At 38.3% G+C, this 24758-nt stretch overlaps 1 protein-coding gene across 1 annotated transcript in view; it reads left to right on the forward strand.

Moving 5' to 3' along the window:
- Positions 1–24758, forward strand: part of TTC27 (tetratricopeptide repeat domain 27) — a 171123-nt gene that overhangs the window by 32119 nt on the left and 114246 nt on the right. Inside the window, exons 8-9 of the mRNA XM_044261742.1 lie at positions 1049–1161; positions 5823–5889. Coding sequence (XP_044117677.1) covers positions 1049–1161; positions 5823–5889 — 180 coding nt within the window. The remainder of the gene's footprint in view (positions 1–1048; positions 1162–5822; positions 5890–24758) is intronic.

Genomic DNA, 24758 nt, shown 5'->3' on the forward strand with positions numbered 1-24758 from the left:
GGAATACCTCCACCATAATAAGAGTAATAGAGTCATTTCCATTCCACCCGAAGTCACTTCTACTCCTTCATAGTCAGTCATTTTCCCTCTCACTGGTGTGCTTTCTGTCAGATTAGAGTTGCTTTTCCTAGAATTTCAAATAAATGGAATCATACAGTATGACTCTCTTGTGTCTGGTTTCTTTCATTTAGTATAGTGTTTTTTTAAGTTATAGCAATTCTTTTTTTCCAGTTTTATTGAGAAATAATTGACATATGTCACTGTATATATTTAAGGCATAAAGCGAAAAGGTTTGATTTGCATAGAGTGTGAAAAGTTTATCACAGTAGGTTCCCCGCCCCCCCAGCCCTTAGATAGAGAATGAGAGAGGGGGAGAGAACATGTGTTGGGGGGAGGAGCAGAGAGGGAGGGAAAGAGAATCTTAAGCAGGCATACGCTCAGTTTAGAGCCCCGTGTGGGGCTCGATCTCATGACCCTGAGATCATGACCTGAGCCAAAATCAGGACTTAGTCGCTCAACAGACTGAGCCACCCAAGCATCCCAGTGTGCTTCTAACTTGATGAGATATTGTCACTTTTCCAAAGTGATTGTGCTATTTTACGTTCCAACCATCAGTGTATGAGAGCGCCAGTTGCAAAAGCTTGGCATTGTCAGTCTTCTTAATTTTGCTCTTCTAGTGTATTAGGGGTTGTGTAGGGATATATTTTTGTGGTTTTACTGTTTTTGACAGCTCAATTTTTTAAAACTCAACTGATGCATTGGTAGAGGGGCATTAGCATACTGGGCTCCCTGACTGATAGCTGTTATTCCCTCTTACTGATATTGTCAGTGCATTCCTGAGGTATAGATGGCGTGTCCTCCGATTCTACACAGTAAATTATCCCTAAGTGTGTGTTTCCCAAGAAACAGCCTATTGACCATATGTAGGCATTGGATAATCTTTAAACAAAAAGGTGAATTATCCCTCCTTAGTAATCAGGTGTATATAGTGTGTTGAATGAATCAAATTTAACTTTTTGTCTAAATATTTTCTTTTGTCTTGCACCAGAATCTTGAGCTCAATGATGATACTGTTCTAAATGAGATAAAGTTAGCAGATTGTGAACAGTTTCAGATACCTGACCTGTGTGCCGAAGAGCTTGCTGTTATCCTTGGAATCTGGTAAGTCCATTACTTACTTGGTTACTTTGAACACTTTGCATATTGGTTTTCTTACGTTGTAGAAAACTTTGTCCCAGGAGGTGCCCCAAGTTCTGGATGAATAGAGAATCTTATATGCTTACAAGGATCAAGAATAGTAGGGCACGGGCACCTGGGTGGCTCAGTCGGTTAAGCCACTGCTTTCGGCTCAGGTCCTGATCCCAGGGTCCTGGGATCGAGTTCCGAATCGGGCTCCTTGCTTGGCAGGGAGCCTGCTTCTCTCTCTGCCTCTGCCTGCCACTCTGCCTGCTTGTGTGTGCACTCTTCTCTCTCTCTCTGACAAATAAATAAATAAAATCTTAAAAAAAAAAAAAAGACTAGTGGGGCAGCCATTTTTCTAAACTAAACCACCAGTGCTCTCTGCTGGGCAACTAAGTAAAGGGTTAGAGATTAGGAATCTCAGGTATCTCCTTTGAATTAGTGTAACTTCACCTTCTCTTTCCTTCATAAGCAAAATTTCTTGATTAGCCTTAGCTAGGAATAAACTTTATTAATGGAGAGTTAAGAATGATTATTTTGACCTTTGAGGATATTCCAAAGGATAGAATTATTGTTATTTTTTAAGGTTTTATTTATTCATTTAAGAGGGAGAGAGAGAACACAAGTGGTGAAAGGCAGAGGGAGAAGCAGACGTCCCACTGAGCAGGGAGTCAGATGTGGGGCTCCATCCCAGGACTTGGAGATCATGGCCTGAGCCACAGGCAGACGCTTAACCACCTGAGCCACCCAGGTGTCTCAGGATAGAATTATTTTTTTAGTATTATCGAACTTTATGTGTGATGGAAATAGTTTTTCCTTTTATTTTTTCAATTTTGAAATAATTTCAAATCTGGAAAAAAGTTGCAAGGGTAAGACATTGCAGAGACCTTTTGAGAAATTTTCTGATATGCTACTATATCATCCCTGAGTTCTTTAGTGTATACTTCCAAAAAACTATGAAATTTTTTGTACATAGCCATGATATAGCTATCAAAATGAGGAAATTAACATTCATACTGTGCTGTTATTTAATGCTCAGATCCCATTCAACTTTTCCAGTTGTCCCATTAATCTCCTTTGTAGCACAGGACCCACTGTAGAATATATGTGTTTCTTTTAGGTCATGTCTCTCCAGTTACTATCAATCTTGGAATAGTTCCTCATACTTGTTTGACTTTCATGGTCACGACATTTCATGGTCTTGACATAAGCCAGTTACTTTGTAGACTTTGCCTCATGAATTGACTTATTTAAAAAAAATTCTGGTGTGCCTGGGTAGCTCAGTGGGTTAAGCCTTTACCTTCGGCTCAGGTCATGATCCCAGTGTCCTGGGATCAAGTCCCAATTTTGGCTTTCTGCTCGACAGGGAGCCTGCTTCCTCCTCTTTCTCTCTGCCTGCCTCTCTGCCTACTTGTGATCTCTCTCTGTCAAATAAATAAATAAATTCTTTAAAAAAAATTCTGATTAGATTCGCATTATGCATCATTAACAGGGATATCAGAGAAGGGAAGTTTTGTGGTTCTTTTTTTTTATTATTGATTTTATTTATTTATTGACAGAGAGCACAAACAGGGGGAGCAGTGGCAGAGGGAGAGGGAGAAGCAGACTCCCCACTGAGCAGGGAGCCTGACATGACTCCATCCCAGGACCCTGACATGACCTGAGCCAAAGGCAGATGCTTAACAGAGTGAGCCACCCAGGCGCCCCATGTTTTGTGGTTCTTATTGCATCCTAACAGTAGAACACAATTTGATTTGTCCCTCTACTGGTGACATTAACTTTGATCACATGGTTGAAGTGGTATTTGCCAGGCTTCTCCATCATAAAGTTTTTCTTTTTTACCTTTGTAATTAACATTTAGAGGGAAGGTACTATTGAACTACATAAAAATACCTCATTTCTCATCTGGAGACTTAGTAATGTTCAAAATGGAGTATTTCACAAAGTTCTAATATTTAGTAGAACAGTCAAATTAGTAATAGGTAATTTGTTTTTTAAAAAAAAAGTCTCTTAACTCAGTAGAACTTACCCTTTTGTCTCTGCTTCATAGCATTATACCCCCTTTACACACTTCATTTACAAAAAAGTTGAATGCAGTCCTCCAGTCTTCTTGCTTGGGTAAAAGGGATCACACAGAGCTCTGTTTCTTTTCTTTTTTAAAAAAGATTTTATTTATTTATTTGAGAGTAAGAGAGAGCATGAGCAGGGGCAGGCAAGGGAGAGGGAGAAGCAGACTCCGCATTGAATGGAGAGCCTGATGTGGGGCTTGATCCCAGAATCCTGGGATCATGACCTGAGCTGAAGGCAGACACTTAAGCAACTGAGCCACCCAGGTGCCCTGGTAGCTCTGTTTCTAAGCCTAGATCTCTTGTTCTATCACATGATTTGACTCCAGTGACAGATTTTATGCTTACTAATGAAAAATTGTTTGTCTAATTCATAGTGATTCTTAGTATGTAAATAATTTAAATAGGACCTGTTTGTGAGCGGTTCCACGTGCACTCCCTCAGACTCCGTTAAGAGCGGTTCCACGTGCACTCTCCCTCTCCACATGACCCCTCACTAATGTTCTAGCAGCCCTAGATTACTTTCTCCGTATTTCAGATAGGAAATCGGGGTTCAAATGGCTGAATAACTTGCTCAGAATTTTAAAGCAGCAATTAGGACTTGAGTCCAGGTTTTACTGACCCCAAGTTCTGAGTTCTCCTTTATGTAGGTTTTTAAAATATCGTTTTGGCAAATTCATAATTGTTAACTCATCAGAAAGTTAAATCAAATCAAATATACATATGCCCAGGCAATCTGTCATTTGAGTCAAGGTATAATGAGTTGGACTTCACAGTTGAGAGAGGACTAAAAAAAAAAAAAATGCTTGTTTTCAAATACTGTTTTTCTTCCTCCAAATATAGTATTGGCAGAATCTTTCTTTTTTTTTTTTTTTCCAATTTATTTATTTTCAGAAAAACAGTATTCTTAATATATGGAACAGTTAGAAGTCCTGAGTGGATTTTATAGGGAATTTAAAGCTTCCTGTTTGGTAGAAACTACTTCTTATTGTCTGACTCTTGGGCACCTGATGCAGTGTTTATAAATGGATAAGAGCATTAGTGAATGATTTACATGAACTGAGTTATTGTGGGGGTTGTAAATAATGATTTTGTTACACTGCCTGATCTCTCTTTAATCCCCATTATCCCTATGGAGGGGTGACTTGGACATTGTCGTAGGCTGGGTTAGTTTAGAAAGGAAACACAGAGAAGGTGAATTCTTATGGATGGTAGCTTGGTGAAGCAGTGGGGCTAGGAAAAAAAGAGACAAAAAACCAGACTCTTAAATACAAAAAACAAATTGGTGATTGCAAGAGGGGGTGGGGTTGGTGGGGAGGAAGGATGAAATAATAAAGGAGATTAAGAGTAGACTTAACCTTGAGCACTGAGAAGTATATGGAATTGTTGAATCATTATATTGTGTACCTGAAACTTATATAACACTGTATGTTAATTGTACTTGAATTTAAAAAAAGAAAGTAACCACTACCCTGAATTTTCTGTTTGTCATTTTCTTACCTTTTCAAAAAATATATTTACTCACATATTCTTATATTTCTGAGTCTGTTGTTTCATTTTTTTCCTGAGCTTTATAAAAGTGGTATCTTATTACTATTATGCAGTCTTCTGTGATTGTTTTTTCCTCTCATTATTATGTTTTTATGGCTCATTCATGTTTTATGTGTAGGTACAATTTACTTGGATTATAGCATTCCATTGGGTGAATATTTCTCAGTTTATCAGTCTCCTTTTGGACATTTGGATTATTTCAAGATTTTTTCCTGTTATATACAATATTACTATGATATTTGTATATACGATTCCTGGTACACTTGTTCAAGAATTTCTCTGGGCTCTGTGGAATTATTGAGCTAAGGTATATGAAGGTTCACTTTACAAGATGGTGCTAAATTGTTTAACAAAACTGTTCTATCAAATTATACTTGGATCAGCAGAATCTGAGAATTCCCATTGCTCTGCCTCTTGGACCACCTCTTAATTTTTGCCTAATGGTTACAGTAATTTTTTAATTCTTTCGGCATGAGTTTGATAGATAGAAGCTGGTGCCATATTAATTCTTCTCATTTTCTTTGTGAAGTGGCATAGATTGCATTTCTTTCTCCTAGTAAAATAGATTATGTTGATAGCTAGTACACCAACCACATTTTGTCAGCATTTTTAAAAAGATTTTATTTATTTATTTATTTGAGCTGGGGTCGGGGGTGGGGTAGGGAAAGGGGCAGAGGGAGAGGGAGAGAGAAACTCAAGTAGATTCTGCATTAAGTGTGGAGCCTGATGCGGAACTTGATCTCATGACCAGAGATCACAACCTGAGCTGAAACCAAGAGTTGGACACTTAACCGAATGCTCCACCCAGGGACCCCTTTTTGTGCATTTTATTACTTACTTAATTATTACATTATTTATTGTCATACTTATCTTTGGTAAACTCATATCTACATTTGTATATAATGCAGTAATATTAAATTATGTGTTTTGAAATAAAATTTATGCTGCCTTTTAAAAATTGTATTTCATTAGTTACAACATGCATTATAGGATTAATTTGCCCCCCCCTTTTTTTTAAATTTAAAGCACAAATTTCCAGAAGAATAACCCAGTGCATAAGTTAACTGAAGAGGAGCTGCTGGCATTCACATCAGTGAGTAATGTCTTGTCCTTGCCGTTGCATGTTTTCCCTTGTACATTCTATTGCTTCTGATATATTCTTGCCTCTGATTGTTCATGTTGAAACACTGCCACTTAGGAAATTCATGAGGAAAAAACCTCACCATTTTAGTTTCCAAACTGCATATATCTTGGTGTTGGTGTAAACACAAGCATTTTTCTTTGTACTTACTTGGATTTGAGTGCACTGGCACTCAAAGTATTTCTTGTTCATTGTCTAATGGAGCGTCTGGTAGATGCTCCATAAATGCCCAATGAATAAATGAAGTGACAGAGCAGGAGTCTGAATCCTCAGTCTGAAGCCACTGTAGTGTGCACCTCTTTGGTCTAAAATTGAGGGTGATGCCTACGGGGATGGGACGAGAAAGAGGATGTCAGAGAGCGAGGACCAGAAGCAGGAGAGGGCGTGTGGGTTATCCAGGCTGAGGGAGGAGGCAGTGTTGGGAGCATGAGGTGCTCATTGGCATCCCACACCGTAGGGAGAAAGGCTGTGGGTGCGGATAATCAGGAGGTTGCTGCTTATCTCTAGGACAGTTTGGGCAGAGGATTGTGTAGTCACCTCATTACAGGGAATTAAGGAGGGAACCGGGTATAAGAAAATGAAATTGATAAAGACCACAATCAGAGAAGATTGGCAGTGAAAAGTAATAGATGTGTGAGGGTTTGAGATCAAAGAAGGCTTTTTTTTTTTTTAAAGATTTTATTTATCTATTTGACAGACAGAGGTCACAAGCAGGCAGAGAGGCAGGCAGAGAGAGAGGAGGAAGCAGGCTCCCCGCTGAGCAGAGAGCCCGATCAAAGAAGGCTTTTCAAGAACAGAAAAGTCACAGACCAAAGGCTCAGTCAGTATCTTCTTAGCTTTATGGATGAAAAGGTAATGCACATCCTCGATGAGCACAAGTTGCTTAAGATAATTTTTTCAAAGACATTTTTATTATTATAGTTAAAATCAAGAGAGAATTCTGATGTTTTCTTTCTTCGTTATTTTTCCAGAAAAGGCAAAAATGAAGTACTTTTATCTGGTAAAAAAGCTAGCTTACTTTTTATTGTAATGTAAATTTTGCGAGTTAACTATTTCCCGCCTGCGGTTTTGGAGTCAGTTGAATGTTAATCCCTTGAGTCCTCTGGGTGCCTGTTTTATTTTCTCACTTGAGTATCTTAGAAATCTTTGGTGTTTATGATGATAGCTTATCTGTTTTTAGCTAACTATGTGGAATTGTCCCTGTTTAGTTGTTACATATGCTGTAAGGAATTTGACAAGTAAAGTGTTAAACACTTTTAAAAAAGATTAATTTAGAAAATTATTCTGTATTTATTCAGCTAATCTCTATTGAATACTGAATATATGTCAAGCATTGTGCTGGTCATTGGGGATACAGTGTCAACAAAGTCTTTTCCCTCTTGGCGTTTACATTGATTAACATTCTTGTGGGGACAATATACGGTATACCAGGAGAGAAATAATATATCTAACAGATGTGCTCTGGAGACATATAGAGCCGGATAAGAGAATACAGATGGCATGGGGAGGGCTGTTTTACACAAGATGGTGGGGAGGATCTCAGTGGGAAGGATGTGGAGGGTCTGGAATGGTGGTGAGTTTGAGTTACTACAGGGAAGTGCAGAGCTGAATGGAGACAAGTGTCTAGATGATGAATGTGACCAGGACTCCTGGGTTTCTTCTGATGATTGGGGTAAACAGGATGTAACATGTGCTAGGAGGTGTTCCCCTGGCCTCTTATAGGGAGGAGGTCAGTAATAACATCTTCTTGGGACTGGACTTAGCAGTTTATCAAGGTATATGTATTATCCATAGTTATCTTAAAAAGACACTAAAATACTCTATATTCAAGCAGTTCTTTTTTTTTTTTTTAAGCATTTCCAGTTGGTGGGGATATATTTCTTGCTTTTTAAAAAACTTTTTCTATTTTTCCTGTTTCTTTCTTTTTCCACTATTTTTATTTAAAATTTTTTAAAATTTAAATTCAGTTTAATTAACATATACTGTTATTAGTTCCAGAGGTAGAATTTAGTGATTCATCAGTTACATACAACACCCAGTGCTCATTACATCAAGTGACCTCCTTAATGCCCATCACCTACTTACCCCATCCCCCGCCCTCTACTCCAGCAACCCTCAGTGTTTCCTAGAGTTAAGAGTCTCTTAATCTTTCATCATTTGCCTTTTGGACCCCCTTCCTCAGCACCCCCCCTCCTTGTTCCTCTCTGCTCTGCTGTGAAGTACTTCTGAAGTCATTAACTCTGGTAACGTTGGGGTGGGTAACTCATCTCTCCTAAATTGCAGTGAAGGTCATAAATTTGAGTTTCCTACTTTTCCCCCAAGGGCTTTGTAATGCATACTTTTTTGTTCTCTGTCCTCCTCCAACTCTCATCCAAGTTAGAAGTGACCTGAGGATCTTCGGAGGAAAGCTGTTTGATTACAGTGATGCATAATGCCAGGCCCGAGTCTTCTAAGGAGAAGAGTTTTTTAATTCCAAGAAAGTCTTTAAATCATAAGAAATAGGGCAAGGAACTTATATGTGAGGAAGGCTTTTAGGAGCCCCAAGGATACTTTGTAATCTGCACCACCCGATTCTTCTATTGATCCCAAAGGAAGCATACAGACTACACTAGAAAAATCTAGATGAGCCCTTGTCAACTCATCCTTGTGTTTTTCGGTCCTTCGTGATATCCCTTCTTTGTGCATGATACTGAAGCAGGTAGTAAGATGAATTAGGCGTGGTCCCTGGTTTCAATGAAGAATTTCATTGAGATTTATATCCTATATAATTGAATATCCAGTATATAAATAACCTTTATCTGTTACTCCAAAAGAATAATTGAGGCAAAAGGGAGCACTTTCAGGTGCTATCCCAGTTCTGAACTCTTGAACTTCTTTCTGTGTCTTCTTTTAACAAGGGTCATATTTGGCTTTATATTATAATTATTTGTATATATATCTTGTCAATGTCACAAAACTATGAACTCCCCATTTCAGGGCTTGGGCTCTGTTCTTCTCTGGGTCTTCATCGAGGCCCCATTTAGTCTTTTCCATGCTTTGGTCACAGCTGTTGCTCAATGAATGGCCCAGAAGAAGAGAATGAATGAAATATGCTTGAACCCCGGCAGGGATTCATTTCTGCCCTATAAGTTGATGCTGCATTGCTCCACTTAGTTTTATAATTTTAGGTAGTGCTATATGATGTGAAGGATAACCACTTGTTTATCTTTTCCTTCTGTGTAATGAGGGAAGGGGGAGGTTGTGCCCCCTCCTTAGCTCTGAAAACTTGTTTTGAAGATCAAATTCGAGAATGTCCTGAAAGTACCTTGGAGTAGGTAGAGCTGGCGTACCCATAGCTTCAGGGGTGAGCGGTGCCTCCTGATCACCGGTTTGCAGGAGAGCATCCTGCTTTCAAGGAATAAGAATTATTAAGCAGGTAAGACCTGTTTGAAATTGACTGTAGACGTGGGGAAGAAGGGAGCAGAGAGGAAAGAAACAGCATACTCTTTGCTGCTGGGCGGCCATTTCCTTTCTGTGGCAGTGGTGTGGTGGCCTGGAACTGGGATATCCACTCTGGAGACTAGAAGTGTCTTTTGTTAGTAGAAGAGCAAGAATAATACCAGTCTTCGTACTCCTGCCGGCAGACTGTAAGCATTTGAAGGGATGGGGACCATAGCTATTCTCGGATAATTGGTAAATATTTATTGGATAAACAAATGAATGGTTCATTATTCCTGAATTTTGTTCAGTTTTAGTGAACTGTCTTAAAGTTGACTAAAATGCTAAAATCTCTTTTTTGGAGAAATTCTTAGTAGTGTTTTCCTATTGGTGTAGCACGTTGAAATATATGTGATCTATGTTGGGAGAATGTTTTCATTCACCAGAGTCAGAAGCTTATCCTAAAAGGAATACTTTATTTTGTTAAGGTTGTCATAATGTAGTGCTGTTCCCGAGATACTTGATCCACACATTTCAGGAAAACTGAATGACTCATAGTAAAAATAACCCATATTGTTTTAGAGAGCCATTTGTGTCGTATCGGCTTGATAATTTAAAATTAGCTGTTATCTACGTTATTTCCTTTCAGATGGGCCAAGTCAGTGACATTCAGTAATGCTTTTAATTTCCTTTCATTGTTGAAAATGGGAACAATTTAGTTAATTCATACAGGTGTTTCAGTTTTCATTGGCAGGCGTTTTGCTTCAGTGTGAATTGATACTGGCAGCCCGCCTTCTGAGTGTCTGCCCTGAAGCCCCAAGTTCTCTGCAAATGAAAAAAAGGAAAAAGACCTTTGGAAGTTGTACATTATATTGTATATATCTTCTCTTGCTGCTGTTAATTTTAAAGCTAATAATAAATGCTTATCTATGAACATAAAGTAGTTTGCAAACCATTTTTACAGATTAAAATGGTTACCTGTTTTTCTTTTAGGGCAACTCAGGAATTGTTAATTTTTTAAGATAGGCAATAGAAGTTTGTGAGATAGCCATGATACTTCTGTTAGTTTGTGTTAACACTACAGGATGACTTATTATATATTAAGCACTTATAGTTCAGGATTTTGGTTTTCTTTCTGGTTTGAATACTTGTCTCTCAAAATGTTACTTATACATTTCAATTTAATAGATACGTATTGATAATGAACATTGCAGCGATCTCTGGGTTATAAGTTGGTAACTTCTTTTTTTCCTAAGATTTCATTTATTTATTCGACAGAGAGAGACACAGCAAGAGAGGGAACACAGGCAGAGGGAGTGGGAGAGGGAGAAGCAGGCTTCCCGCTGAGCAGGGAGCTTGATGTAGGGCTCCATCCCAGGACCCTGGGATCATGACCTGAGCTGAAGGCAGATGCTTAATGACTGAGCCACTGAGGCGCCCCAAGTTGGTAACTTTTAAAAAAGTAAGAGATAGGCATGCTTTATTTTTTTGTACCCGTTCATAGGTTAACTGTTACTAAACAGAGGATTATTTTTTTTTAAAGATTTTATTTATTTATTTGATAGAGAGATAGAGAGCACAAGTTAGTACAGGGAGAGAGAGAAGCATGCTCTCTGCTGAGCAGGGAACCCGATGCTGGACTCGATCCCTGGACCCTGGAATCATGACCTGAGCCGAAGGCAGAGGCTTAACCAACTGAGCCACCCAGGCACCCCAAATGGAGGTTTATTAAGTCTTTTTTTGACTGTAGTTGAACCGAGTTCATTGTATATAGCCTACTTCAGGAATGGACAGAATGAGTAATAGGATTAGTGGGATCAAGGTTCTTTTCTGCTAAACTTATTTCTTCACTGTTAACCATGGCTTAAGGTTAATACTTACTTGTGGGTTTACTTCTAGCCATGTTGGAGTAACTGGTACTGACTTTGAACTTTTACTGTAAGCAGTTACAAAACTGGACAAATTATATGAAGCAGTAGTACAAGAAGAGATAATAACTCATGACCAAATAGTGTTTATCTCAAGAGTGAAGAACTGAATTAATATGAAACAGTCCATGCAGTTCATCTTATTAGTATAGTAAAAGGGAAAAGCCAAATGATTATCTCAGTGGAAGCAGAAAAGTATTTGAAAAAAATTCAACAGACTTTATATTATAATTTTGCTTTATAATATAAACGATGTGTGTATAGTATATATTATATTAGTAAACTAGAAATAGAAGGGAATTACATATATTATATTAGTAAACTAGGAATAGAAGGACATCAATGAAGAATCTCTAATTAAAATCATTATCAATGAAAAACAGTTTTTCCTCCTTAAGATCAGGAAAATGGCACTTCAGTTTTCCACTGAACTGGAAATCCCAGGCAGTGCAGTAAGACATGAAGAAGATGCAGAGATATGTGGATTGGAAGGGAAGATATACAACTATCAGTATGCACAATTGTGTATGTAGGTAACCCTAAAGAATTGACATGAAAGCTACTGGGAGTAATAGGCAAGGTCTCAGAAGAATACAAGGTTAATTAAAAAAAAAAAATCAGTTGTGGGACACCTGATGTGGTGTCCAACTGAGTGGCTCAGTTGGTTAAGGTGAGCCTTCAGCTCAGCTTCCCAAATGTATGCATGTTCATGATCCCAGGGTCCCGGGATTGAGCTCTGTGTGTTGTGCTTCTCCCTGTCGCTCTGTCTCTCCCCCTGCTCATGTTCTTTCTCGCGCATGCTCTCTCAATCTCTCGCTGTCTCTCAAATATATAAAATCTTAAAAAAAAATCATTTGTGTTTATATTTTCCTAGCAATGAATGATTGGGAAAGGCATTTTAAAACTATTTAGAATAGCATAAGATAGCAAATGTTAAATGATAAATTTAACTGAGGTGTAGGACTTGTATACTAAACATGATATAATGCTGAGAGAAAGAAGATCTCAATAAATGGAAAAATTACAATGTTCATAGATTGGAAGACTCAATAGTGTTGAATTGACAGATCCCCCCAAAACTGAGCTGTAAATTAAATCTAATAGTGATTGGATTCCTAGCAGGCTTTTTTTCTTTGCAGAAATCACAGGCTGATTCTAAAATTTATTTGGAGGACTTAGGCTTTTGTGATGGCCAAGTAAGCTCTGATTGGAACCATCCTTCTGCAGATAAAAATGACAAATTATAGACAAAACGAAGAAAGATTCTGGAGTGTTTTTTTATTTTTTTATTTTTTATTGGTTGGAAGAAAGGAATGACATTGGGTAGTTTTCTTGTTTCTATCCCAATGGCTAAAAATCAGTGTCTTAAATGCAAGGAAGCTAAAACTCCAAAAGCAATTCAACAGTCTTTCTGAAATAGTGTTTGGGGCTACCATGACTGTTGGAATGTGAGGAAGAACATTTCATAAAAGAAAGAGTCACAGATGAGGATTCTTACATTTCTGTATATTTTTAAAATAATACACTCAGAATACATGTTTTTATTCAAGTACACATGGTATGTTCAGCAGGACCATATACTGGGCCAGCAAAATAAGTCTCAATAAAAAAAGAAAAGAATATCGTATGGAAAATACTGTCTTTCCACAGTGGAATTTAATTTTAGGTAAGTAGTTGGTAGACATCTAGAAAAACTCCAAATATTTGGAAACTAAATAATTAAACAACATACTTAGTCTGTAGATCAATAAATTGTAAAGGAATTTATATATAAAAGTCAGTCATTGACCTAAATCCTCTTACATTTCCTTAAGGTAAAATTGTAACATATGGGGTAATGAGCAATTTTCAGGGTTAGGGTCAGGGTTAGGGTTAGTGTTAGTGCTTGTCATCAATTTCAGAAGCACAACAAGAAATACAGCCTAACTAACTTGTTAAGTGGAAAGAATGTAGATGTAGAACCAAAGGATGTTCCTCATTATTCATATTTAGTATCTTTACCTTTTTTTTTTTTTTTTTTTTTAAGGCCAAAGCAGGCTAGTTTTCCTCAAATATTGTTAGAAACTTCTGTTCAAAAAAAACTCTGGATTCAGGTGGAGAAATACACTTTCAGAGCTCCACTGGTGGGAATTTTGACCTTTGGCATCTAACACAGGTCACTGATGTCTTGAGTTGAATTATACGCCCTCATGATTGAGAGTCACCAGAAACAACAAACAGAAAGGTAGCTAGGATGAATGTAAAACCTTAAGAATTCAGGTGGCAGGAAACTTATGTACAAAAATAGCATAGGTAATTGACATCTTCTAAAATACAGTGAGGTATTAATAGAGGATTTCAAGCAACTTCTTATGTTGGTGGATATGAAAATACAGCTAATTGGACTTTATTTTAAGTCTGTAAATGCCATTTTTAGTAGAATCTGTATTAGGTCTGGAGATTAAACCACGGGTTGTGTGGCACAGTTAAGTTGGTTGAAGAGTATATAGGAATTCTTTGTAGTATCCCTGAAATTTTTCTGAAGGAGAAAAATAAATCTGAAAATAAAAAATTAAAGGAAAAAACCTCTGGCACAAAACCATACGGAAAATGAACAAAGCCCATTACTGCCTCATGGCTAGCTAACTGTCCTTATTTGGGGTTGCAGATAAAAGCAGGCTCTCGGGGGGGTGTTCAGATCACCATTAAACTTCTCTCAACCTGCCTGTGTCTCCACCTTACAGTGTGCCAATGTATCTTTAGTACTATCTAAAGATAGTACTACTACTATCTTTAGTAGCCAAGGAAACAGGCATGATGGGAGGCATTATGAAATAAACCTAAACATATAGGTTAAAATAAAGGAGGATTCATGGACCAGAGGCTAGAGGCTCCCGTGATTAGAGATCAGAGGCAGTTGTGAGGGATGGCATTTTCTGACCTAATGGGACTGTCAGAACGTTCTACTAAGCCAAGACCCTCAAGCAAGTCTGAAGGAATCCTGAATTCATGGTGCAGCCTTGCTGTGGCAGCAGAAACCAGTTTCTCTGGAGGAAAGCATCCCAAGTTAAAACTGAGCAGTGAGCTCACAGTTAAAGATCAACAGAGAGAAGGGGGGCGCCATGGTGCAGCCTTGCTGTGGCAGCAGAAACCAGTTTCTCTGGAGGAAAACATCCCAAGTTAAAACTGAGCAGTGAGCTCACAGTTAAAGATCAAAAGAGAGAAGGGGGGCGCCATGGTGCAGCCTTGCTGTGGCAGCAGAAACCAGTTTCTCTGGAGGAAAACATCCCAAGTTAAAACTGAGCAGTGAGCTCACAGTTAAAGATCAAAAGAGAGAAGGGGGGCGCCTGGGTGGCTCAGTGGGTTAAGCCGCTGCCGTCGGCTCAGGTCATGATCTCAGGGTCCTGGGATCGAGGCCCGCATCGTGCTCTCTGCTCGGCAGGGAGCCTGCTTCCTCCTCTCTCTCTGCCTGCCTCTCTGCCTGCTTGTGATCTCTCTCTGTCAAATAAATAAATAAAATCTTTAAAAAAAAAAAAAGAGAGAGAGAAGGGAAGGCAAGCCACCGTGACTGAGAGTCAACAATGGCAACAGTTCTCTGATTCATAATATAGAGCAGCTATATATGGGATGTTTAAAGAAATAGAGCAGGTACTAACCAAAAGATAGCTGAAAAACTTTTGTTATTAGACTTTTATGATTTGGGAGGGGAAATGTGACTTTTAGAATTTTTTTTTTTTTTTTAAAGAGAATGAGAGTGTGCATATGCATGTGCAGGAGCTGCATGGGGAGGGGCAGAGGAAGAGGGAGAGAAAGAAAATCTTGAGCAGTCTCTAGGCCTAGTGCAAGTCCGACATGGGGCTCCATCTCGTAACCCTGAGATCAGGACCTGAGCCAAAATCAAGAGTTTGATGCTTAACCGACTGAGCCACCCAGGTGCCCCAGAAATAGTTTGAAATTAAAAACCATAATAAAAATGCAACCCATGGTTTTCCACAGCAGAGAGATGTTGTAAAACGCTAAGAAGTTGTGTATAGCAGGTGTTTTAGAAATTACAGTCTTAGAAGTATACCTAAGAAGCTCTGGCCTCTGCATCAGTAGATATGTGTATGAATGCCTCATAATAGCAACATTTGTCATTATGGCAGAGAAACTGGAAGCAACCTAAATTTTGTTGACAGGGGAAGGGATAAATTGTGATATTTTATGTCACAATTATGAAACATTATACAACAGTGAAGTGAAAGTAAATGAACTGTAGCTATTAGCAACAACATGGATGAGTTCATAAATACAATGATCAGGTAAAAAAAAACTAGTCCCAGATTCACAGGTGTTTATATTATTATACTTCATAACTTAAGCTACTTCTAATCCTCTGTATACATCACATAATAAAAAAATGAAGTCTATGGGGTGCCTGGGTGGCTCAGTGGGTTAAGCCTCTGCCTTCGGCTCAGGTCATGATCTCAGGATCCTGGAATCGAGCCCCGCATCAGGCTCTCTGCTCAGCAGGGAGCCTGCTTCCCTTCCTCTCTCTCTGCCTGCCTCTCTGCCTACTTGTGATCTCTCTCTGTCAAATAAATAAATAAAATCTTAAAAAAAAAATGAAGTCTAAAAACTATTTTGAGCAATGACAAGATAATTGAAATGTTATTTGATAAACCATTTTAAAGAGTAAGCAGTTCTGATAGCATACATTTTTAATTTTTAAAGTGAATCTTATTGTTATTCATTAGGCTGGTGAGAAGCAGAATCAGTGATAGAGAACACTCATAGAAAGTAGAGGAAGGGCGCCTGGTGGCTCAGTCAGTTAAGTGTCTGCCTTTGGCTCAGGTCATAATCTCAGGTTTCAGGAATCAGGCCCCACATCAGAATCCCTGCTCAGCAGGGAGCCTGATTCTCCTTCTGTCCCCTGCTCATGCTCTCTCATGCTCTCTCTCTCTCAAATAAATAAATAAGGAAAAAAAAAAAAAAAGAAGTAGAGGAAAAAGCCTTAAGGAAAGCCCCCAATACAGAAATATATAGAGCTAAGCAACCTAAAGCCAAGTTGGTAATACACTCGATCTTAAGGAGTCTTGTTCCAACCTGTGGCTTTGTGCTTCTGCTTTTGGCCATCACTGAAGCTGAAGAAAGCTCTTGCAGGTGTTTTGACATTGTGAACTAACGTGGTGTTCAAGATGAAAAATTCAGCTTTAAAATAGTTTATATGAAAAAAAATAGTTTATAAGTGTTAAGTAGGTCTGTTTCTCATGACGGTGTGAAAGGCGAATCTGGCGGTGCTGATGAACTGGCAGAATGTAGAGGCCTTTTTTTTTTTTTTTTTTTTTTTTTGAGGCAGACAAATGACCAACAGCTTGGTCTCTCTCTGGTGTCTGCTTTCTATACGAAAATTTGCAGAGCCAAGAACAGAGCTCTGAAAATATTGTAATGACAGGAGATTTGGATCTCAGGATTTGCCAAGTGTGCTCCTAGATAGTGTAGAAGAAATAAAGGTATAAAACACAGGACTTGCCTTCATGGAATTTTTAATTTAGCTCACATCAGATAAAGTTAGGGAAATGTAATTAGCAATACCAGGCAGTTTAAGCTACAAATGGATCTTGCAGGTAAATGAATCCCCTAACTGCTCAGGAAAGAATAAAATGTTGAGGACAGAGCAAAGAAGGCTTTGTTCACTAAGAGAGAATTTCATTCAGGCCTTGAAAGACAGATGGGGTTTAGATGGAGTGATAGCAAGAGCAAAGGCAAGGAGATGGGGAAGTGTGATTGTACTGGGTTCAGTCAGCTGGGCTGGAAGATTTGGTTAGGGCAATAGTGAGACTTATGGGAAAACAGATTCCGGACAGATTTTAAATGGTCTACGGAGCAAGGCCTGAGAATTTGGACTGCAGTTCTACTGGGGATAATTTATAGCCTAAACTGGGAATTTTAAACTTATTGTAATTTGATACAGATTTTGACAGTGGATGCTTTTTAAAATAGTTCATTAAGAAAAGGGAGTAGTTCTGCTTTTTATAGTATTTCTTTGTTCCTTGTATTGTAAGGTCAGCCTGACCTGGGTAGGCGTCATCTGATTTGCCTTGAGTGTAGCCAAAGCATTATGGACTCTCCAAGAGAGGTCTGAGTTGGCTTTGATTTATGTGCGGAAAAGCAGCTATCTGAAAGCCCCTTCCTTCACGTTTAAAGGAGCAGACGGGCTGGCTGTCGTATAAAGGATCCCAGTGACCTCTGGAAGAAGATTATTGGAAATGTGCAGTGATAAGAGTGAAAAGGAAATTTGTTTTTAATAGAAACAACACTCCAGATTTTCTTTGAGGGTGTTACAGAAATTTCTTTGCTGCTCTTCTGGGAATGATGGCAATGTTTCATGTATTGGAATTGTTAGCTGCATAAAATAATGCCTGTATATAGAGCGTGTCATGATATTGAAATTTACTTTTTAGTGTGAGCTACAGGGGTATTCATTGGATATTTCATTTCAGTTAACTGAGTTTTCTCAGATGTTAGATTATTACAGTTCTTTTTCTGGTTTGAGTCTGAGCCCCAGCCCAGGTGGTGATAAACACAGTGAGGCGTGCCGAGCAGTCTTCCTTTTACTCTCAAAATACCTGTTTGTCAGCACTTGCTGAAGTGGATTGATTCTTTAACTTATAAAACATGGTAACTGTAAGGAAGAGAGATATTACTAGAGTTTATTTCAACTTTCATAGTAATAATATTTGGAGCATATATTATAAATTTATGATATAAATTATTAATTTATGGTATAAATTTAGAGGGTATATGATAAATTGATATAAATGTGATATTTTATAAATATTATGAGATAAATATAAATGAAATTATAAATTTATGATATGATATATAAATTTATGATTAATAAGTAACATTAATAAGTAATATTATAAAGTATATGGATATTGTACACTTATAAAAGCTTACTGGGATCAGTGACTCGCCTTTCATAAATTCTGGTCAATAAGAGTTGAAAAATGAGAGAATTTTTTTTAAAGACAGTTGCACAAATGTTGTCACTTACATTTAGATGGTTTCTAACCTTTGCCCTGAAGTGTGAAAGTGGTGAGAATTCCATCTCATATACCAGCATATGGTTGCAAATAACACAGCATTCTTTTTCTTTTTTTTTTTTTTTTTTTTTAAGATTTTATTTATTTATTTGATGAAGAGAAAGGGAGTGGGAGAGAGAGTACAAGCATGGGGAGCGACAGGCAGAAAGAGAGGGAGAAGCACTGGACCTGGGGCACATGACCTGAGCCAAAGGCAGCTGTTTGAGCCACCCAGGTGCCCCATGACACAGCATTCTTTAGCACTGTCCTAATTCTCAAAGTGCTACAAGTTGTATACACCAGACTTCTTAAGCTTCTTCTTTTTTTTTTAAACTGGATTTTTAGCCAGCAGTCTTACTTCTGTGTGAGGCACTATTTCATCAAATTACTTGACTTAGCAGACTGTGAGTAAAAATAAATGGACTTCAGAAAAGAGAGTATATACAGCTATATGATTCCACTTACCTGACGTTCTTAAAATAGTCAAATACATAGAAACAGAAGTGGCATGGTGGCCACCAGAGGCGGAGAGTACTGGGCAGTTGATGTCTAATGGATACAGGGTTTCAGGTGCAAGATGGAAAGAGTCCTGGAGATTAGTTGAACAACCATGTAGATGTACCTATCTGAACTGTACACTTGAAAAAATGGTTAGGGTAGTGGGCTGCCTTGGGGCTCCTGGGTGGCTCTGTTGGTTAAGTGTCTGACTCTGGATTTCTGCTCAGGTCATGATCTCAGGGTCCTGGGATTGAGCCCCAAGTCGGGCTCTGCACTTGGTGGGGAGTCTGTTTGAGGATTTTCCCTCTCCCTTTGTCCCTGCCCCACTTGTGGGCTCTCTTTCTCTCTTTCTCTCTTTCTTTCTTTCTTTCTCTCTCTCTCTCTCTCTCTCAAATAAATGAATAAATCTTAAAAAAAGAAAAAAAAAAAGATGGGGAGGCACCTGGTTGGCTCAGGCCATTAAACATCTGACTCTTGATTCCTGCTCAGTTCTTGATCTCAGGGTCCGGAGTTCAAGCCCTGCATTGGGCTCTGTGCTGGGCATGGAGCCTACTTAAAAAAAGAAAAGGTTAAGATGGTAATTTTTATGTTATATGTATTTTACCACAATTTAAAAAAATATTACAAAGGGAAAGTAAAGATAGCATGTACAATAAAGGTCAAAGATAAGAAATTCCAGGGACACCTGGGTGGCTCAGTGGGTCAGGTCAGCTCAGGTCATGATCCCAGGGTCTTGGAATCGAGCCCCACATCGGGCTCTCTGCTCAGCAGGGAACCTGCTTCCTCCTCTCTCTCTCTGCCTGCCTCTCTGCCTACTTGTGATCTGTCAAATAAATAAATAAAGTCTTTAAAAAAAAAGATATGAAATTCCAAGAAATAAATCTGTCTTAAGATTTACAAGACCTCAAAAAAAAAAAAAAGATTTACAAGACCTCAATATTAGAATCTACAAAACATAATGAGAGAAAGCAATAAAGACTTACATAAATGGGAGCATCTGCTATGTTCATGGAAGAATCAATATTTTAAAATTTCAAGTCTTCTCAAATTAACCTATATAATCAGTGCAATCCCTATCAGAACCCCGGAGTTTAATTTTTTGTTTCGGAGTTGTGTCGCTGTTGTTTTTTGGTTTTGTGGAACTCAAGCTAACTTTAAAATTCATATGGAAATGTAAAGGGCTAAGAATAGCTAAGACAGTCATGAAGTACTAAGGGATATATTCATCGCCAGACAGCAAGCCCTGTTACAAAACTGTATTATTTAACTACATTATCGCTTGTCGTCTTGTGGTCCTTGGACTGGCAGCATCAGCATCACCTGGGAGCTTGTTAGAAATCAAGTTATCTGGCTCCATCTCAACCCCTTATTGAATCAGAATCTCTGGGGTTGAGGCCAAAGAGCCTGTATTTTAGTAATTTCTCTATGTTATTCTTAGGCGCTTGAAAGTTTGAGAAGCACCAAATTAAGACATTTTGACATAAGAAAGTATGAACCAAGCAGTAGAACAAGTAGAGAGTCCAGAAACAGATCCATACCTATAGGGTTCATCTGATTGATGACAAAGCTGGCATTGCGGTACAATGGAAAAGAGTTGGCTTTTCAATAAATGATACTTGATGGTTTATGTCCATATAGAAAAAGCTATCTTAACCCTTATATCATGTTGTATATACAAAAATCAATTCCAGACTGGATATATGAAAGTGAAAAGCAAAACTGCAAAGCTTTTAGAGGAAAAAATATGGAAGAATGTCTTTGAGATCTTAGGACAAATGGTATAATACAGCTCTAACCATAAGTCAAAAATATAAGTAAGTTGGACTACACTAACATTAAGCACTTCTCTTTATCAAAAGATGTCATTATTATTGGTAAAGCACTTAGACCACTGCCTTGCCAGCAGGTTGTATGTGTTACATGAATGTTTGTCAAGAGTATAAATAATGTATTACCCTCCTCCCACAAAAGTACTTCTGTTCAGAAAATATAAACTTAACAAATTATTAAGAAAAATTCTGACAATCCAGTAGAAAGAATAAGCAAATGATTTCAATAGGGACTTAATAAAGTGGTATTAAAATGGCCATTAACATATTAAAAGGTGCTCAACTTTATTAGTCATTAGAGAAATGCACACTAAAACCATAATGCAATACTACTCCATACCCACAAGAATGGCTGAAATGCAAAACAGTATTGAGTGTCGTAAGGATGTGAAGCAACAAGAGTTCTCTTATATTTCTAGTAAGAGTGTTGAGTGGAATAACTTTTCAGAAGATTGGGAGGAACTATGGAAGCTAAATATATTCATACTCTGTGACCTCACAGTTTCACTCCTAAATATATACCCAACAAAATACTTGCGCATGTTCACCTAAAGGACATGTCTTAGGGGGTGCGTGGGTGGCTCAGTGAGTTAGGCCACTGCCTTAGGCTCAGGTCATGATCTCAGGGTCCTAGAATCAAGCCCCACAGCGGGCTCTCTGGTCAGTGGGGAGGTTGCTCCCCTTACCCCCATCTGCCTGCCTCTCTGCCTACTTGTGATCTCTCTCTCTGTGTCAAATAAGTAGAATCTTAAAAAAAAAAAAAAAAAAAAAAGAACATGTCTTAAAGTGTGAGTAACCACACATTCTGGTATCACATCTAGAATGTTCATAACACATTTGTCTTGTCCCGAGTTAGAAACTGCATAAATACCCATTAGCAACATGTTATTTATTTAGCAACTATATTTATATAGTGGGATATTATACAGCAACAGAAGAATATTCTACAACTCTGTGCAACTATGTGGCTGGATCTTTCACACATACTGTTGAGCAGAAGAAAGCAGATACAAAAGGGTACTCTGTGATTATATTTGTATAAAGTAGGAAAGCATGCACCTGATCTGTGTACAAGTCAGGAGAGTGGTTACCCTTATAGAGGGGCAGGAAGTGACCAGAGAGAACAAGGGGACAGTAGGATGCTGGTAATGTTACTTGATCTGAGTGCTGGTTATATATGTCTGTTCAGTCTGTGAAAAGTCATTGTGCATTTATATATATCATATAATATATAAAAATGTTTAAAAAATTGGATCTAGTAGACATTTCTTTACTACATCAAACTGAAAAATACATGGCAAGAGCCACACAAGGCATTTACATTCACGGTCAGATGAATAGTAATGGTCATTTCTGATATCCTGAAAGAACAGTATATTTAAGAAAATGAATTGTTTTTCTCAGCACATTTTATCCAAACTAGAATTTCTTATATAAAATATTTCTTTCTCTTAATAATTTCATTCCAGTTTCTTGTAAGGATGTATTAAGTTTATTTAAAGTGTTTCAATCTTTCTTCCATGTAGTCTACATGAAGGAAAATTATGAACTTCCAGACTTACTATTTATATTAGGGCTTTGCTTGGGAATACTCTGATTTCTTTAAGCCTACCAATGCTAGAAAGCATCAAGTTGCAGAATGACCCACTCATGACTGTATGAAAAAGTGACACTTTCTTACAAAACACTTAGAAGCATCAATCACAGCTTGTTCTGACAACACATTTTTGTTTTTATTTTTATTTATTTATTTTTTTTGTTCTCACAGCACACTTTAAAAAAAAGATTTCATTTATTTATTTGAGAGAGAGAGTGTGAATGAGCAAGCGAGCATGAGTGGGAGGAAGGGCAGAGGGAGGGGGGGAAGCAGGATCCCCAATGAGCAGGGATCCCAATGTGGGACTCGATCCCAGGACCCTGAGATCGTGACCTGAGCTAAAGGCAGACGCTTAACCAACTGAATCACTTAGGTGCCCCTCACAACACATTTTTCCTATATATTTAGATGATTTTGTATGTTTTTGTTTATCTTAACAGAGACAAATAAATGTAATGTTTTCGGTTGTAAGGTGTTCTTTGGGAGCACAGAGAGAACAGTGTGCCGTACTGTGCAGTCAGTTGTTTGCAAGTTAATGCTGTCTCAGTATTTCACCAAGTATGAGGATGGAGCTACCAGATTCCCTGAAGTCTACAAGGATGTGGTTTAAACATAGTGGAACATTATTGGGTTTGTGTTATTTGGGAAGAATTCTAATAAATTGAGTATTTGTACAAGGGAAATCTTATTGCTGTGCCCACCTGCTATTTGCCAGTACGCAGAGCTAACCAGGATTAGACCTTTTAGCCTTTAAGATAACTGTATCAGTGCCTTTTAAAAAATTTTTAATTTAATTTTTTGTGTGTGTGTTCCAGAATTGTTTATGCACCATACCCAGTGCTCCATGCAGTCTGTGCCCTCCTTAATACCCACCACCAGGCTCACCCATCCCCCAACCTCATCCCCTCCAACACTCTCAGTTTGTTCCTCAGAGTCCAGAGTCTCTCATGCCCTTTTAAGGGTGAGTGGCTAAGGTGTGCATTGGAGGGTTGAGCACTGCCAGAAAGCTTAGGTGGCGTGGTAACTGGTTAATTTGTGTTTTGAGTGATTTCCCTTTTAAGGCAGTCGGTGTATTCTGTGCCTTCAGAAAAGTGGCACCTTGCTCCCCTAGAAGTTGAATAAAACCCTGCTTATGAGCTGCTGATGTCAAAATATCCAGGTCTGTAAGGTAGAAGTCAAACTTTCACTGTTTGCAGATGATATGATACTACATATAGAAAACCTGAAAGACTCCACCAGAAAAACTGTTGAAATTGATAAACTCAGTAATGTAGCAGTAATGTAGACTTTCAGTCTATGAAAGTCCATGGCATTTCTATATACCAATAATGAAGCAGCAGAAAGAGAAATTTAGAAAACCGTTCTATTTACAGTTGCATCAAAACCTATCAGGTACCCAGGAATAACTAAACTAAATAAATAACTAACTAAAGAGGTGAAAGACCTGTACTCTGACAACTCTAAAACATTGTTGAAGGAAATTGAAGAGGACAGAAAGAAATGGAAAGCTATTCCATGTTCATGGATATGGGAACAGCAGGCAGAGGGAGAGGGAGAAGCAGACTCCTTGCTGACCAGGGAGCCCGACATGGGGCTCAATCCCGGGATCCTGAGATCATAACCTGAGCCAAAGGCAGCCACTTAACCAACTGAGCCACCCAGGTGTCCCATCTCCAGAGCTTTTTAGTCACCCCATACTGAAGCTCTGTACCCATTAAACACTGGCTCCCTATACTCTTCTCTCCCCAGAATGACAACTACTGTTCTGTTTTCTCTTTCTATGCATTTCAGTATTCTAGGTACTGCATGCAGTCATAAAATACTTATGATTTGTATCAGGCTTATTTCAGTTAGCATCAGGTCTTCAAGATTCATCCATGTTGTAGTGTGTATCCAAACCTCCTTCCTATTTAAGGCTGAATCATATACATACGCACACACACCTCACATTTGGTTTATCCTTTTTCCGTCGGTGAATATCTGAGTTGTTTCTGCCTTTTAGCTGATACCTGCCATGAACATGGAACAGTCAGTGGAATTTCACAACCTGTTAATCTCTGATGCATTTAGGTTTTTTTTTTTTTTTTGATGCATTTAGTTTTTGCTTATGTAAATAACTGGTAGCTAGACTTCTAGGCTAGTGAAAAATTTAATCAGCTTATATTTAGGTACTATATATTTGGTCACTCACTGCTTCCCATTATTAAGCTTATTCAGCCTTGTCTATAGAAGACCCCTCACTGTTCCCGATCTGGTGAGTCACATTTGGCATTTGCGAACATCTTCATTTATTTTACTTATTTTGGGGGTCTGAGGAAGTTAAGTGTTCTCAAGTATTTCTTATGTTGGACGGTAAAGAACTTCTATTGGGTTTTAATAACCTTGGCGGGGCATTCTGGTGAATATGAATTCTATAATAATTAGAATCCAATTAATATTAATTAAAGATCTAAAATAACCAAAATTCAACGAAGATGAACTTGGGAATTCATGTCATTATTTTCCC

The sequence above is a fragment of the Neovison vison genome, chromosome 8 (assembly GCF_020171115.1).
Source record: "Neovison vison isolate M4711 chromosome 8, ASM_NN_V1, whole genome shotgun sequence".
In the NCBI taxonomy this organism is placed as follows: domain Eukaryota; kingdom Metazoa; phylum Chordata; class Mammalia; order Carnivora; family Mustelidae; genus Neogale; species Neogale vison.